This window comes from Cydia splendana, unplaced genomic scaffold, assembly GCF_910591565.1.
Source record: "Cydia splendana unplaced genomic scaffold, ilCydSple1.2 scaffold_10_ctg1A, whole genome shotgun sequence".
Lineage (NCBI taxonomy): Eukaryota > Metazoa > Arthropoda > Insecta > Lepidoptera > Tortricidae > Cydia > Cydia splendana.
This window is the reverse complement of record NW_026946835.1, coordinates 201,531-215,184: the sequence shown is the minus strand read 5'-3', so window position 1 is coordinate 215,184 and position 13,654 is coordinate 201,531. Positions and strand designations below refer to the sequence as shown.

The following is a 13,654-nucleotide window of genomic DNA, read 5'->3' as shown; positions in this document are numbered from 1 at the left end:
ATGTGCGTGTCGCCCTTGCGGGCTCGGCTATTGCGGCTTTTGCCACTGACTGATAGGGAGCGAGAGGGGATCGTCCTCTCGCTCTCTCTCCGCCGCCTCCTTTAGGGACATGACAGCGTCGCAGAACGCGACGACCGCCTCCCAGGTGCCTCTGTTACGGACCATCGCACTGGCTATTGCCGGCAGCGATAGGTCTGCTCCAAGAACCGCAGCCATCTCCGATCTCGGTTCATCCCACGCAGGGCATACGGCGCGGGTGTGATGCGCCGTGTCCTCCTCACCTCTGTCACAGTGCTTGCACACCGCTGTGTCCTCTCGTCGTGCCACTCGCCACAGGTACCTACCAAAACAACCGTGCCCAGTAAGTACCTGTGTCAAGTGGTACGTCATTGGCCCGAAGTCGCGCTTCAACCAGTCCCTAAGGACTGGGCGTACTGCGCCCACCACCTCGCGGCTTGCGCTCGGGGCTTCTAGCCTTTCATCCCACCTCCGGAGAAGGTCATCCTTGGCCTCCTCCCTCCAAAGCTTGATCTCCTCCGGAAGTGGACGATTTCCCGCCGCCCGCTCTTCCGCAACTTGCCAATATACCGCCGCCAGGACCCCAGCCTCCAGGTCCCATGGTGGGCTGCCGGCCAGCAACGCCGCCGCCTCAAAGGAGACCGTCCTGTACGCTCGTATCGCTCTTGTGGCTATAACCCGTTGGGGTCTGCGCAACAGGGCCACGTTCCGAGCGTTCAGGGATTCTGCCCATATTGGGGCCCCATAGAGTGCCATGGAGCGCACAACACCCTGATAAAGGCGGCGGCATGTGCTGCCCGGTCCCCCGGTGTTCGGGAGCAGTCCCCCGAGTGCTCCGGCTGCGGCCAGCAATTTTGGCGCCTTCCGCGCTGTGAGAACGCATCCATAATGAACGCAACCGAATATGCGGTCTCTTTCGCGCCGCGTGGTCTCGCTCTTCGTTCGTAAAAAAACGTAGACATTAATGGCCGACTGAATGTAAAACAAAATTATAATAAAGTGCAAAGTTAATCAATCTGAGTATCTTTTCTCAAACATCACAACTGGCGACGAGGACGTTCAATAAAATTAAGAAAAATCAAATAATTGCAGTGAACAAATCATAAAATAAGTGTTATGTCGAACCCAGTACTCGAACCGGCGTGACTGTCTATTGTTTCATGTGAAAAAGTAACCTACAAAATAGACTAATGAGTAAAATCACAGAAGATAGTAGTGTTGAAGATATCATCGAAGAATTAAACAAAGGAAAAAGAGGTTATATTTACTACTGTAACAAAGAACAACTATTACAATTAGTGAGCCACCTAAAACTTGACAGTACTAATAAGACCGTGGATCAACTTCGAAAACTCATAAGCGAAAAACTCAAATCTCAAGACACAGAAAAACACAGAAAACAATGTCACACAACGACACAAATGTCAAACCGTTCGATGGCACAAATTGGGAAGCATTCGAAAAGCAATTGCAATGCTTACTATTAGTAAACGACATTCCAGAAGAAAAGAAAGTGCCACTACTAATTACAAAATTAACCACTACTGTTTTCGATAATATTCTTAACATTTGTGAACCAGTATCACCACTGACAAAGTCATATGATGAGTTGTGCAGTCTCCTAAAGAAAAATTATACAAATACAAAAGCTCCATCAATTAACAGAGTTGAATTCAGAAAGAGGAACCAAACGGCAAGTGAATCGATTGATCAATATATCACAGAATTACGGAAAATTGCTAGAACATGCGGATTCAAGGACATGGAAGATCAAATAAAAGAAAAATTTATTGACGGATTGACTTCAAATCCTATAAAGTTTGAATTGTTGAAAAATTCAGAATTATCACTAGAAAAATTAGTTATCTTGGCTCGCAGCATTGAAGCAGCTTTGAAGACCACAGAGACTACAGAATCAAAAAACATAACACCAATGTTTAAGAACACCTCGGTTAATTATAGAAACACAAATACCAGACGAGGACAAGGCCGGGGCGGACTGACAGGTGCAAATTCAAGAATGTGTGTTATTGCTGTGGAAAAACCAATCATATCCGTGCAGAGTGTTCACTTCAGAAGAAATATTGTTCGGAATGTGGACGACAGGGGCATATATATAAGATGTGCCCGAACAACAAGATGCAACGGTCCACTAACATGGTCTCAACGGACGAGCACAAACCAGAAGATGAAGGCAATGAAGACATTTTTGATGGCTCCTTAGCACCTTTGTTTCAAGAGTATGAAGTAAAGTCACTAGGTGTAAGTAAAATACCTGCACAATATTTAACCTTAGACATAGATGGTATAAAAATAGATTTTGAACTTGACTGTGGGTCAGAGGTGACTGTAATACCTATCAATTATGTAAAAAAATATTTCCCACACAAAGAAATAAAAAGGTGTAACACACTTTTTAAAAATTTTGACCAAAGTTTGTCACAACCCATAGGTATTATTGAGGATCTTAAAATAACATTTAACGGAATTTGTATTAAATCTACTAGTTTTGTAGGAAAAGAAGTGATGCCTTGTATATTAGGTCGGGATTGGTTATACCAACTAAAGCAATGGCCACTTAAATTAAAGGGCCAAGAAGAAGAAAAATCACAATACTTTAATACTCAAGAATGTAACCTGACTAAAACTGTTTCAGAGGCTGAACAATTAATTAAAAGGAAGTTCGCAGAAGTATTTTCACCTGGCTGGGGAAACTTTGAAGGCGAGGAAATAACTTTAAAACTGAAACCAGGTGCCACTCCCAAATGCCTACCGGTAAGGCGGGTGCCTTTTTCTCTTCGAGACAAGGTAAAAAATTAAATCTCTAGATTATTGGCTAATGGAAGAATAGAACCTATAGAACATAGTCAATGGGGAACCCCAGTTGTTCCAATTCTCAAACCCGATGGGTCAGTGCGTCTATGTGGAGACTATAAGCTAACCCTTAACCCTAACCTAGAGATTGACCATTATCCGCTACCACATGTAGAAGAAATCTTTAATTGTTTAAAGGATGGACAATACTTCTGCGAACTAGATCTGAAAGAGGCTTATTTGCAAGCCCCACTAAGCAAAAAGTCACAAGAATGCACTACAATTGTGACAGAGTTAGGAACTTTTAAATACAAATATCTTCCATATGGTGTGAACACCGGCCCAGGATCTTTTCAAAGACTAATGAGCAACAAATTGGCAAACATTCCTAATGTAATAGTATTTATAGACAATATCTATATGTCAGGCAAAGACCTTGAATCCACCATGGAGACACTATGTAAAGTACTAGAAAAATTAAAACAGTGTGAATTTAAACTTAAACCAGAAAAATGTAGGTTTTTTCAGAACCACATTGATGTGTTCGGTTATAGAATAAATAGTAATGGAATAAGTGTAATAAAAAAAAATATTGACCCTCTGCTGAGAACACCGCCGCCGACAAATTTAACATTATTGAAATCATTTCTAGGCAAAATAAATTATTATTCGCGTTTTTTAAAGAATATGGCTAGCATTTTAACACCCCTATATGACTGTACAAAGAAAAATAAATTTGAATGGACACCTCAGTGTGAACAAGCATTTAATGCAATCAAGTTAAAACTTGCTTCAGTTCAAAATTTAAGACACTATGATCCAGATCTGCCCTTAATATTAACATGTGATGCATCAGATGTGGGGGTGGCAGCGGTGATCTCAAACAGGGAGTCAAATGGTACTGTCAGACCAATTGCATTTGCTAGTAAGAAACTGAGTTTAGCAGAACAAAGGTATTCAGTTATAGATAAAGAAGCGCTCGCAATCATATTTGGTGTGACTAAATTTTATAACTATACTTATGGGCGCAGTTTTGAACTGGAAGCAGACAATGCAGCCTTAGTCAGAATATTTGGTCCTAACAAGTCAATACCAAAAATGGCTGCTAAAAAATTGCAGCATTACGCAATATTTTTGTCTGCATTTAAATATAAGATAAGACATATTAAAACAAACCTTAACCCTGCAGATTATATGTCTCGCACCGTTGAGGAGAGCCAAAATGATGTAGAATTACATAAACTATGTAAAGAAGGGGATATAGGGAATACATTTTATACAGATAGTAGCGAATTGGAAGTGCTAGATTGGAAATTAATAAAGAAAGAAACAATAAAAGATTGTAATTTGTCAACTGTAATACGTTATTTAGTAGATGGATGGCCAAGTAAGGAAATGACAGATCCTAATTTATTACCATACTTCAACCGAAAGGATGAAATTAGTACAGATAGGGGTTGCCTATTTTGGGGCTATCGCATCATAATTCCACATTCACTACAAGACAAGGTATTACAGGAGACACATAAAAGCCACTTCGGGATTGTAAAAATGAAAGAAATAGCCCGGTCATACTTTTGGTGGCCTGAACTCAATAAACAGATAGAACAAATTACCAAAAACTGCATGGCTTGTCTAAGCAATAGTAAAAATCCAACAAAAATTGTAAAATTGTGGCCAGTAGCGCCATCTACTTGGTACAGACTTCATGCCGATTTTATTGGACCATATAAAAAAAAGATGTTTCTGGTAATTATTGATAGTTATTCAAAATGGGCAGAGGCTTTTATCATGAATGATATAACGACTAAAACCACCATAGAAATTTTTAAAAATTTATTTGCTAGGTATGGTTACCCACATCAGCTGGTTACAGACAATGGCACAAGTTTTACCAGCGCCGAATTTAAACAGTTTTGTAATTTAACTCAAATTAAACATACATTCTCACCACCTTACCATCCAGCCACCAATGGCGCTGCAGATAAATTTGTGGAAACATTTAAAAGTCATATAACTAAAATAATGGACAGTGGGTACAACATAACAACAGCAATGAATCTCTTTTTGGCAGATTATCGTTCCACACCGCACAAAAGCAATGGCGTGACGCCAGCGCGATTAATGCTGGGGAGAGAGCTGAGGAACAGATTTTCACTGTTGCGACCACCTCCTGTATCTTGTATACAATATGAAAATAAAATCAAACAAAATAATTATAGTAGTGGTGACCGCAGTGTAGATTTTAAAATAGGACAGAGTGTTATGGTTAGAGATTACAGGAAGGGATGCAAACCATGGATTAAGGGAATTATAGTCCAGGAGTCTGTACCCGGAGCAACATATTTAGTTGATGTCAATGGTTCGGTTTGTAAAAGACACGTTAACCAAATGCTTGAATGTGGAGAGCAAGATGTTAACTGTGATGTGTAGAATAAGTTACAATTCTGTATCATATTTAATATGTTAGGTTTAAGCTGTACCCTTACTTAAGTATTAAAGGCGGGAAGAGTGTGAGAACGCATCCATAATGAACGCAACCGAATAGCGCTAGGACGGCACTGGCGCGTTCATTGGAGATCCCAGAGCCGTCCGAAATGCGCCGAGGAAGACTACTGGGAGGTTTTTAGTCGGTGAAAGTCCGACATAACCTCCGCGCTGTCCCTGCGGTGCGGAGGTATCCATAACGGATTTTCCTCCCAATAAAAAAAAAAAAAAAAAAAAAAAAAAAGGTACTTATACTAAAATTATACAGGTATTTTATTTAACCCCTTACCGCACACGAAGCCATTTATGGCGGATATAATATTCAACTCTATTGACAGCTATTAAAGTTCACATTTAGAACAACAAAATTTTCAAAATTTTATTTTTTTATGTGCAGTACTGGGTTAGTTTATATAATAAACATCCCCAATATGGGGGTTTATTAGTGCGGACATCCAGTGTCTTTGCAAAAGACTGTCTGGCCTATCCGCTAACATATTTAGAATGCTGTTGGGACTACCCTGGATTCTGCTTCTAATAGACACTATTTTTTTGCGCATTACGGCGTGGAAGTCCTCTACGTGGGCGTCAGCGAACATTCCAGATGCGCTGCAGAATCTAGGGAGTCCCATCAGGACCCTAAACATGTTATTATAGAGGACTCGTAAGGCGTTGAGTGCTCTCTGAGTGTAACTAACCCACAGGCCGCTGGTGTAAAACGATTGACAGAAGGACTTGAACAAGGTTCTTTTTACTTCCCCTGTACAATGCGCGAACCTGCGAGCCAGCATATTCCCCCGAACAGCCAACGCCCTACGCTCCCTCTCTATATCACTGTCGTCCTTTAGGTCACTCGTGATAATGTGACCTAGATATTTGAACCGGTCAACCTTCTCCAGCTCTTTTTCATGCAATTTGATGGGCGGCACATAGTCTAAAGACCTGCCCCGCACTGTGAAAACCATAACCTGAGTTTTGAGACAGTTATACTTCAGTCCATGTGAATCGGCATAGGTTTCGCACTTGCGCAGCAGGTCTCTAAGTGCACTGACTGACGGACTCAGCAACACCATATCATCCGCGTAACTAATGTTATTGACCATTTGGCCATCTATAGAACATCCCGCATACGTGTTGCTGAGTCCGGCAATCAGCTCGTCGACATACAGACAAAAAAGCTTAGGCGAGGTTAGCCCCCCCTGCCTCACTCCGCATTCCAGTCTGTATCTGTCGGACACCGCTCCCGCCCACTTTACACAATTCTCCTGCCGCTCATACCAGTAACTGAACAAGTCAACCAGCTCTTTAGGCATGCCAGTGGCCCGCAACTTTCCCCACAGTATCCGATAGGAAACCATGTCGAAGGCTTTGGATAAGTCCATAAAGCATCCATAAACTGGTGTCTGTCTTTGAGTATAGTACTTGACGGTCTCCTTTAAGGTGAAGATGGCGCTCTCCGTCGAGAGACCGGCTCGAAACCCGAACTGAGCATCATGTAAATGCAAATACCTGTCGAGCTGCTTATTAAGAAGACCGTCAAGCACCTTTGCTATTACTGTAGCCAGCGATATGGGTCTATAGTTATTCCTATCGGATACGTCCCCGGTTTTGTTTTTAACAATGGGCACCACCAGTGTACGCATGAGACTCGCAGGCAAATAACTATGCCGGATGCAGAGGTTGAAAAGCATACTGAGAACTCGTGGGAGATGTACGCCAGCATGTTGAAGATGCTCGATGCTAAGCCCGTCGTGCCCCGGTGACTTCCCACGCCTCATGTTATTTATTAAGTCGGACACCTCCCGAGTTGAGAAATACACCAACGGCGAGTCACCACTTGCCTGCTCAGCATCGAGCATCCCCACCCCCCGCCCCCCGCACTGCCCCACATACGCAATCTCAGTGGTACTAGCAGCCTGTATTCTAAACTGACGCATAAACAGATTGGCAATGTCCCTAGGATCACTTATCCCATCCACACTCGTAGGTAGACAAGGCTTTGAGTTGAGGCTTTGCGTACTTTTCCAAAAGGATTTAAAATCTTTTTTGTCGTGCTGCTTAGCAATGATATCCATTTTGATTTGATTTTGATTCTTTAAACACCACCTTAGTTTGTTTTTAAATGTTCTCCGAGTTTTACGCATTTGATCAAAAAAGTGCCCACCCGACTGTTTACCATACAAAACCCACAACTCAAAACATCGCCTGGCCTCCCTATGCGCTTCACTAACATGAAGATTCCACCCTGTTACTACTTTTTTCCTACTTTTGTTTACCCGGCCGCTGTGGGTCAAGGTCGCAGCACGTGTCATTACTTGAGTTATTTTTACGTACAGCTCGTTTATTATCTGCCTATGAGACTCACAGTTACACATCTGATCCGCACATTGACTCAAATCAGAAGGAAAGTCAATTTCTCGTAATTGGTTATGACACATTTTTGTATATTGTTCTATATGTTGCAAGTCCCTATCACCCCATATAACTTTATTATTAGCTAACTCATGGTGTTCCAATTTAGACCTTATTACATTTAGGTTACATTCCACAATTAACGGAAAATGATCTGACGAAAAGACATTATAATCAATATAAACATTTGTTATTGTTTGCCAAGCGGAGCACGTAACAAGGCAGTGGTCAAGCCACCTCTTACTATTATGAGCATCACTTATAAATGTAAAATGTTGAGAGTTCACATGTAAATACTCATAGTCCGCACACATCCACATTTGTTCGACAGCAAATGATAACATTTCCTTACCAAAAGTCTCCGTGTGGTGGGCATTATAATCTCCAAACATGTAAACACATTCAGCATTACAACTTTCCACTATAGCACTCAACGAACCTAAACACTGTATAAATAACGGTAAGTTATCATCACAATTCGTGGGCATATAGACGTTTGTCACTACAAAAACACTGTCGGCCGTTTGCACTTTTATTGCAACCACACGGTTATTATCCGACGAAATTACGGTGACGCTCGGAAATACGGACTTGCGCCATAAAATAGCTACACCTCCATACGGCCGCCCGCGCAGCACTCCCTTTGAGACGTCAACAGCTGATGTTCCCGTGTAGGCAAAGTCTGTGTGTATGTTTCCTAAGAATGGAATATCCGCTGGTAAAAGCCAATGCTCTTGAAGACATATTATATCTACTTTTTCACATAGCATTCTAATTTCATTTACAGACGTTTTAACGTTCTTGCAATTAAAGGTGACTAATTTACACGTAGGGACCGTATTTTCCATTATTTATTTATATTTGATGAGTCACCGATCACAGCGCTGCTCTTGAAGTATTCGAAACGTCGAAAACATATATCCTCAGGCCATAATTGTGCATTTAGGAACAGGTGTACTTTATCTCTTGCTACCCATAATTTAAAGGAATTATAGCCTTTGTCTCGTTTCATATTTATCTTGATCAAGTTAACTTTCACCTGGGTATTTTCTAAAATATATTCTAGAATATCACTTTCAGTGGTGTCCTTGTGAACGTTGTATATAAACAAAGGAACCTTTGTTTCCGCCGCTCTGAACTTACTTGCGGTCGCGTTTTGGGCCCTCCCTGTACATACCTCTAATCGTTTTTTACGTGAGTTGTTACGTTTGCTTCCTTTTGCCACTATCCAACCGTCATCCTTTGGCTCTTTCCACTCCCGCTCCGATTTAAGCATATCAGCCATGGTTATAGGTTCCCCACTTGCCGGAATTTGGGACGGTTTATCCTGTGGAGTATGTAATACTTGCTCCGTTGGTACATTGTTTCGGTCATTAGCGCATGGTGACCCCAGGTTTACGTTGTTAATAACGTCACAACCTGAAGCCGGTGCTACGGGCAATTTCTTTTTTAAGGCGCAATTAGGGGAACTAAGGCTTTGCTATCTGATTTATAGATTCATTAACCGTGTGGTGATTCATTAATGGCCGACTGAATGTAAAACAAAATTATAATAAAGTGCAAAGTTAATCAATCTGAGTATCTTTTCTCAAACATCACACGCGCAAAGTGCTCAGTGAAGCTCCACCGACCGTCGAGGACAATGCCTAGGTACCGCATCGTCGACTCGACGGCGATGGAGGTTCCCCCGACCACTATTTCCAGCCCAGGAGGCGGTGCGTTTCGAGGCCCGTGAAAACAGAGAGCCTCGGACTTGTTGAGGGCCACTTCGAGTCCCAAGGCCCTAATGCGACTCACCACGTGAGCTACCCCTGCTGTGCCGAGCAGGACGGCCTGCCTGTGGGTGCTCCCCTTTGCGGTGACGAGAGTGTCGTCAGCGTAACACAGTACGTTGACGCCCCGCAGGTTGGTACCGCGAAGCACCCAGTCGTACCCGATGTTCCACAGGAGTGGTCCGAGGACTGACCCCTGTGGGACACCGCACGTGACCGTCCTGCTTGCCCATCCAGCTTGAGTCGGGTATGTGATGGCCCGGTCTCTGAAGTAGTCCTCGACTACTATTCTGAGATAGTGGGGCACACCGTGGTACTTCAGTGCCTCCTTGACAGTCTCAAAGGGCAAAGTGTTGAAGGCATTCGCTATGTCTAGCGACACTGCCAACAGCACTCCACCCCGTGTGACTGCCCCATCGGCGAGGACCCTCAACCGCGCTATGGCATCAATGGTCGACCTTTCCCGCCGAAAGCCGTACTGGCACTCGTGCAAGTCGGGTCCTACCTCCCCGAGGTGTCTGACGAGACGGGCCGCGAGCACTCGCTCAAGGAGCTTGCCCATCTCGTCAAGCAAGACTATGGGGCGATAGGCCGACGGCGACTCAGCCGGGCGCCCGTCCTTCTGAAGAAGGACGAGCTTACCGGTCTTCCAGCTTCGCGGGAACCGACCTTGTTGGAGACATGCGTGGAAAAGGGCCCTCACTCTCTCCTCCAGCTCACCAAGCGCGAGCACCACGACACGTCCGGGCACACCGTCAAGTCCGGGGGCGCTGTTTTTCAGCCGGAGCCTTAACACCGCTGCCCCGAGTTCCCCCTCTGTGACAGGAGGTATGTCCTCCTCTACCGCAGTGCTGGTAGCGTTCCCACCCATCGCTGGCGGTTGCCATACACCTCTTTCAGGGAACAGACCAGTAAGGATTCGTCCTAAGAGGTCCGGCTCAAGGCTGCTGGTTAGCGGAGGGGCCCAAGGCCGGAGTTTTGCCCTTACAGTTTTGTAAGGGCGTCCCCATGGGTCCCGGTCCAGCGTCTCCAGCCACTCCTTCCACGCCGCTTCCCTAGCCTGTGCGATGCCTGCCTGCAGGGCGTGGCATTTGGCTCGGTAGGCGGCGTAGAGCTCATCCTCCCTGGCCGGATCGCGCATCCTTCTCCGTCTGCTCCTGGTGTATTGGCGGCGCGCAGCTGTGCATCCGCTTCGTGCCTCACGAAGCTCCTCGCGCCACCAGTAAAGCCGGCGCCGCGGCGGAGTCGCCTTTGCTCGGGGCATTGCTGCATCGCATATGCGCTGGAGAGCAGCAACCTGCCGCTCCGCCTCGGCGTCGACTTCACCGATGGGCCTAGGCCCGGCCTGCCACCCCTCGACAATCGCTGCCTCTTTGGCCATTTCTCGGTCGAGTTTGCGCAGTTTCCAGCGCGGCCCTTCCCCCGCAGTGGGTCGACCGACACCCCTTGGAGTGGCAGGGAACGTGGAGACATCGAATCGAATGTAGCGATGATCCGACAGCGTCTCCACGTCTACCCTCACTCCCCACCCCATTACGCGCCGTGCGAGAGCAGGGCTGGCCCATTCTTCCATGGCCTGCCCTCTCGCGTCCGTCGCTGGGGATCCCCATGTCGTGGACTTGGCGTTAAAATCTCCCGCGACGAGCACCAGCCCCGGGCGACTGCTGCCGATCAGAGAGCCCACCTCATCCAGGAATGACTCGAACTCGGCCAATCTCCTGTTTGGCGAGAAATACGCCCCGACCACCATCGTGTCTCCTAATAGTGTGGCGACAAAGCCGTGGCCTCTGGTGACGTTTTGGTGACGCGGCGCATTAGCTTGGGCCTGCGTGACAACCGCTACTAGGCCATCCCTGTCACGCCCAGTTGTCCCTCGGGGGAACCTAACCTAACCTTTTTTTTTTTTTTTTTTAAGAGGGGAAAATGCGTTACGCATACCACCGAAGCGGGGGAACGAGCCCCGATGGTTATGTGGGACTCCCTACCCATGGTGTACCCACTAAAAACCCCTCTGTTTGCCGCCTCCACGCTATAGGGCGAGGCCCCAGGGACGCCAAAGCACGCTTCCGCGACCTCGCCAGCGGCCGTCCGGACTCCGGACCCGGCTCAAGAGAGTTGTGTAGTCCTCTCTGTCCTCATCAGTGGATGCGTCCTATGATGCACCCATCCACGCAGGGACCATTGTGTAGGCGACAGGCGTCCCCGAGCCTGCCGCCCACTGGCACCCCTATGGGGGCAGTCGGCGGTCGTAAGCCAACCGCCGCCGCCCCACGCGCTTGCGGCGCATTGGCTGGGAGGCCGGATCTTCCTCCCTACCGCGCTCGGCTGCCTCCTTCTGCGTCATCACAACCTCGCAGAAGGAGGCTACCGCCTTCCACGATCTCCCGCCGCCCACCATGGCTTCCACTACGGCTGGCAGGGAGAGGTCATTTCCGACTACGGCCACGAGTGCGGCCCGCTGCTCAGTCCACGCGGGACACACCGCCAGCGTGTGTAGCGCCGTATCTTCGGCGTCGCCACACTCGTGGCATTCTGCCGTCGGTTCCCGTCCTGCCCTCCTAGACAGGTACCTCCCGAAGCAGCCATGCCCCGAGAGGATCTGTGTGAGGTGGAAGGAGAGGAACCCCTCCTTTCGTCCGACCCACCTCTCCAAAACGGGCCGGATGGCTCCGATGGTCCAGTGGCCCGCGCTCGGCGCCTCCAAACTCTCCTTCCACTTCTGAAGGAGCAGTAGGCAGGAGTCAAGCCTCCACTGCCTTACCTCCTCCAGAAGTGGTTGGATTCCCCTGGCCCGCGCCTCGGCGACACGCCAATAAACATCGGCCAGAACCTCAGCGTCTAGGTGCCAGGGTCGAGTCCCCGCCAGCACGCAGGCTGCACGCTGACCCCCGGCAGGTTGCCCCCCCGTAGCACCCAGTCATATCCGATGTTCCACAGGAGGGGTCCCAAGACCGACCCCTGTGAAACACCGCACGACAGCTCCTTCTCCTTCCACTCGCCGAGTGCTGGGTACCTGACGGCTCTATCGGAGAAGTAATCCTCTACCGTCTTCCGCAGGTACTCAGGCACAGCATGGCGCCGTAGTGCCTCCTTGATAGTGGCCCAGGGTAAGGAGTTGAACGCGTTTGCGATGTCCAAAGACACCGCCAACACCACCTCACCCCGGGACACTGCTCTGTCCGCCAGGGTCCTCACCTGCGCAATAGCGTCAATGGTGGACCTGCCCTGGCGGAATCCGAACTGGTGGTCACTGAGGTCCGGTCCCACTCCGACGAGGTGCCGCACGAGTCGAGCAGCCACCACGCGCTCAAACAGCTTCCTGGCCTCGTCCATCAGCACTATGGGTCTATAGGCCGAGGGCGAGCCTGCTGGTCGCCCCTCCTTTCGCAGTAGGACGAGTTTCCCCGACTTCCACGGCCGAGGAAACCGCCCCTGTGCCAGGCATGCGCTGAAAAACGCTCTCATACGCGGTTCGAGTGGGCCCAGGGCCAAAACCCAGGCTCGACCGGGTATGCCGTCCGGGCCCGGGGCTGTATTTTTTGCCTTCAGCCTTAGCACAGCTGCTCCGAGCTCACCTTCAGAAACATCGGGTACTTCTTCCTCTTCATTTCTCGCTGCGGATGGTGATGCCATTGCGGGGGGCACAAAGTTATCGCAGGTCGGAAAAAGTGCTTCCACCACGTCTCGTGGTAACTCCGGCTCGAGACTTCGCGTTAGGGGAGGAGACCAGGAGCGGAGTTTGCTTCGGACCATTTTATATGGTTGCCCCCACGGGTCATTATTTTGCGTCTCTAACATTTCATGGTGAGCGGCTTCCTTCGCCTGTTTTATTGCAAGCTGAAGGGCTTTTTTACGCTCTTTGTAGAGTACATACAGTTCTGTCTCCCGGACTGTATCTCTGAGCCTTCTCCTTCGCTGATGGCTGTATAGACGCCTCGCCACGACGCAGGACTTACGAAGCTGTTCGAGCTCCACAGACCACCAATAGACTTGTCGTTTAGGAGGGAAGGGCTTAAACCGTGGCATAGCTGCATCACAGATGTTTATCATGGCCTCGCCAAACCACTGCGCCTCTACGTCCACGTCTATTGGATCTCTTCGGACCGGGTTCCATGCCTGAACTTCAGCGGCAAGAACGAGCGCATCTCTGT

General features: G+C 47.7%; 2 protein-coding genes across 2 annotated transcripts; both read right to left on the bottom strand.

Moving 5' to 3' along the window:
• Window positions 1-27: 27 nt before the first annotated feature.
• Window positions 28-774, bottom strand: LOC134805426 (uncharacterized). The gene has a single exon (XM_063778734.1). The coding sequence runs from the start codon at window positions 772-774 to the stop codon at window positions 28-30; it is 747 nt and encodes a 248-aa protein (XP_063634804.1).
• A 4,813-nt stretch (window positions 775-5,587) lies between these two features.
• LOC134805433 (uncharacterized) lies at window positions 5,588-7,116 on the bottom strand. The gene has a single exon (XM_063778740.1). The coding sequence runs from the start codon at window positions 7,095-7,097 to the stop codon at window positions 5,724-5,726; it is 1,374 nt and encodes a 457-aa protein (XP_063634810.1). The 5' UTR covers window positions 7,098-7,116; the 3' UTR covers window positions 5,588-5,723.
• Window positions 7,117-13,654: the final 6,538 nt, after the last annotated feature.

What these genes read in the sequence shown, in the direction of transcription:
- LOC134805426 (XM_063778734.1), bottom strand. Translation starts at nt 774, where the DNA reads ATGGCACTCTATGGGGCCCCAATATGGGCAGAATCCCTGAACGCTCGG.
- LOC134805433 (XM_063778740.1), bottom strand. Translation starts at nt 7,097, where the DNA reads ATGAGGCGTGGGAAGTCACCGGGGCACGACGGGCTTAGCATCGAGCAT.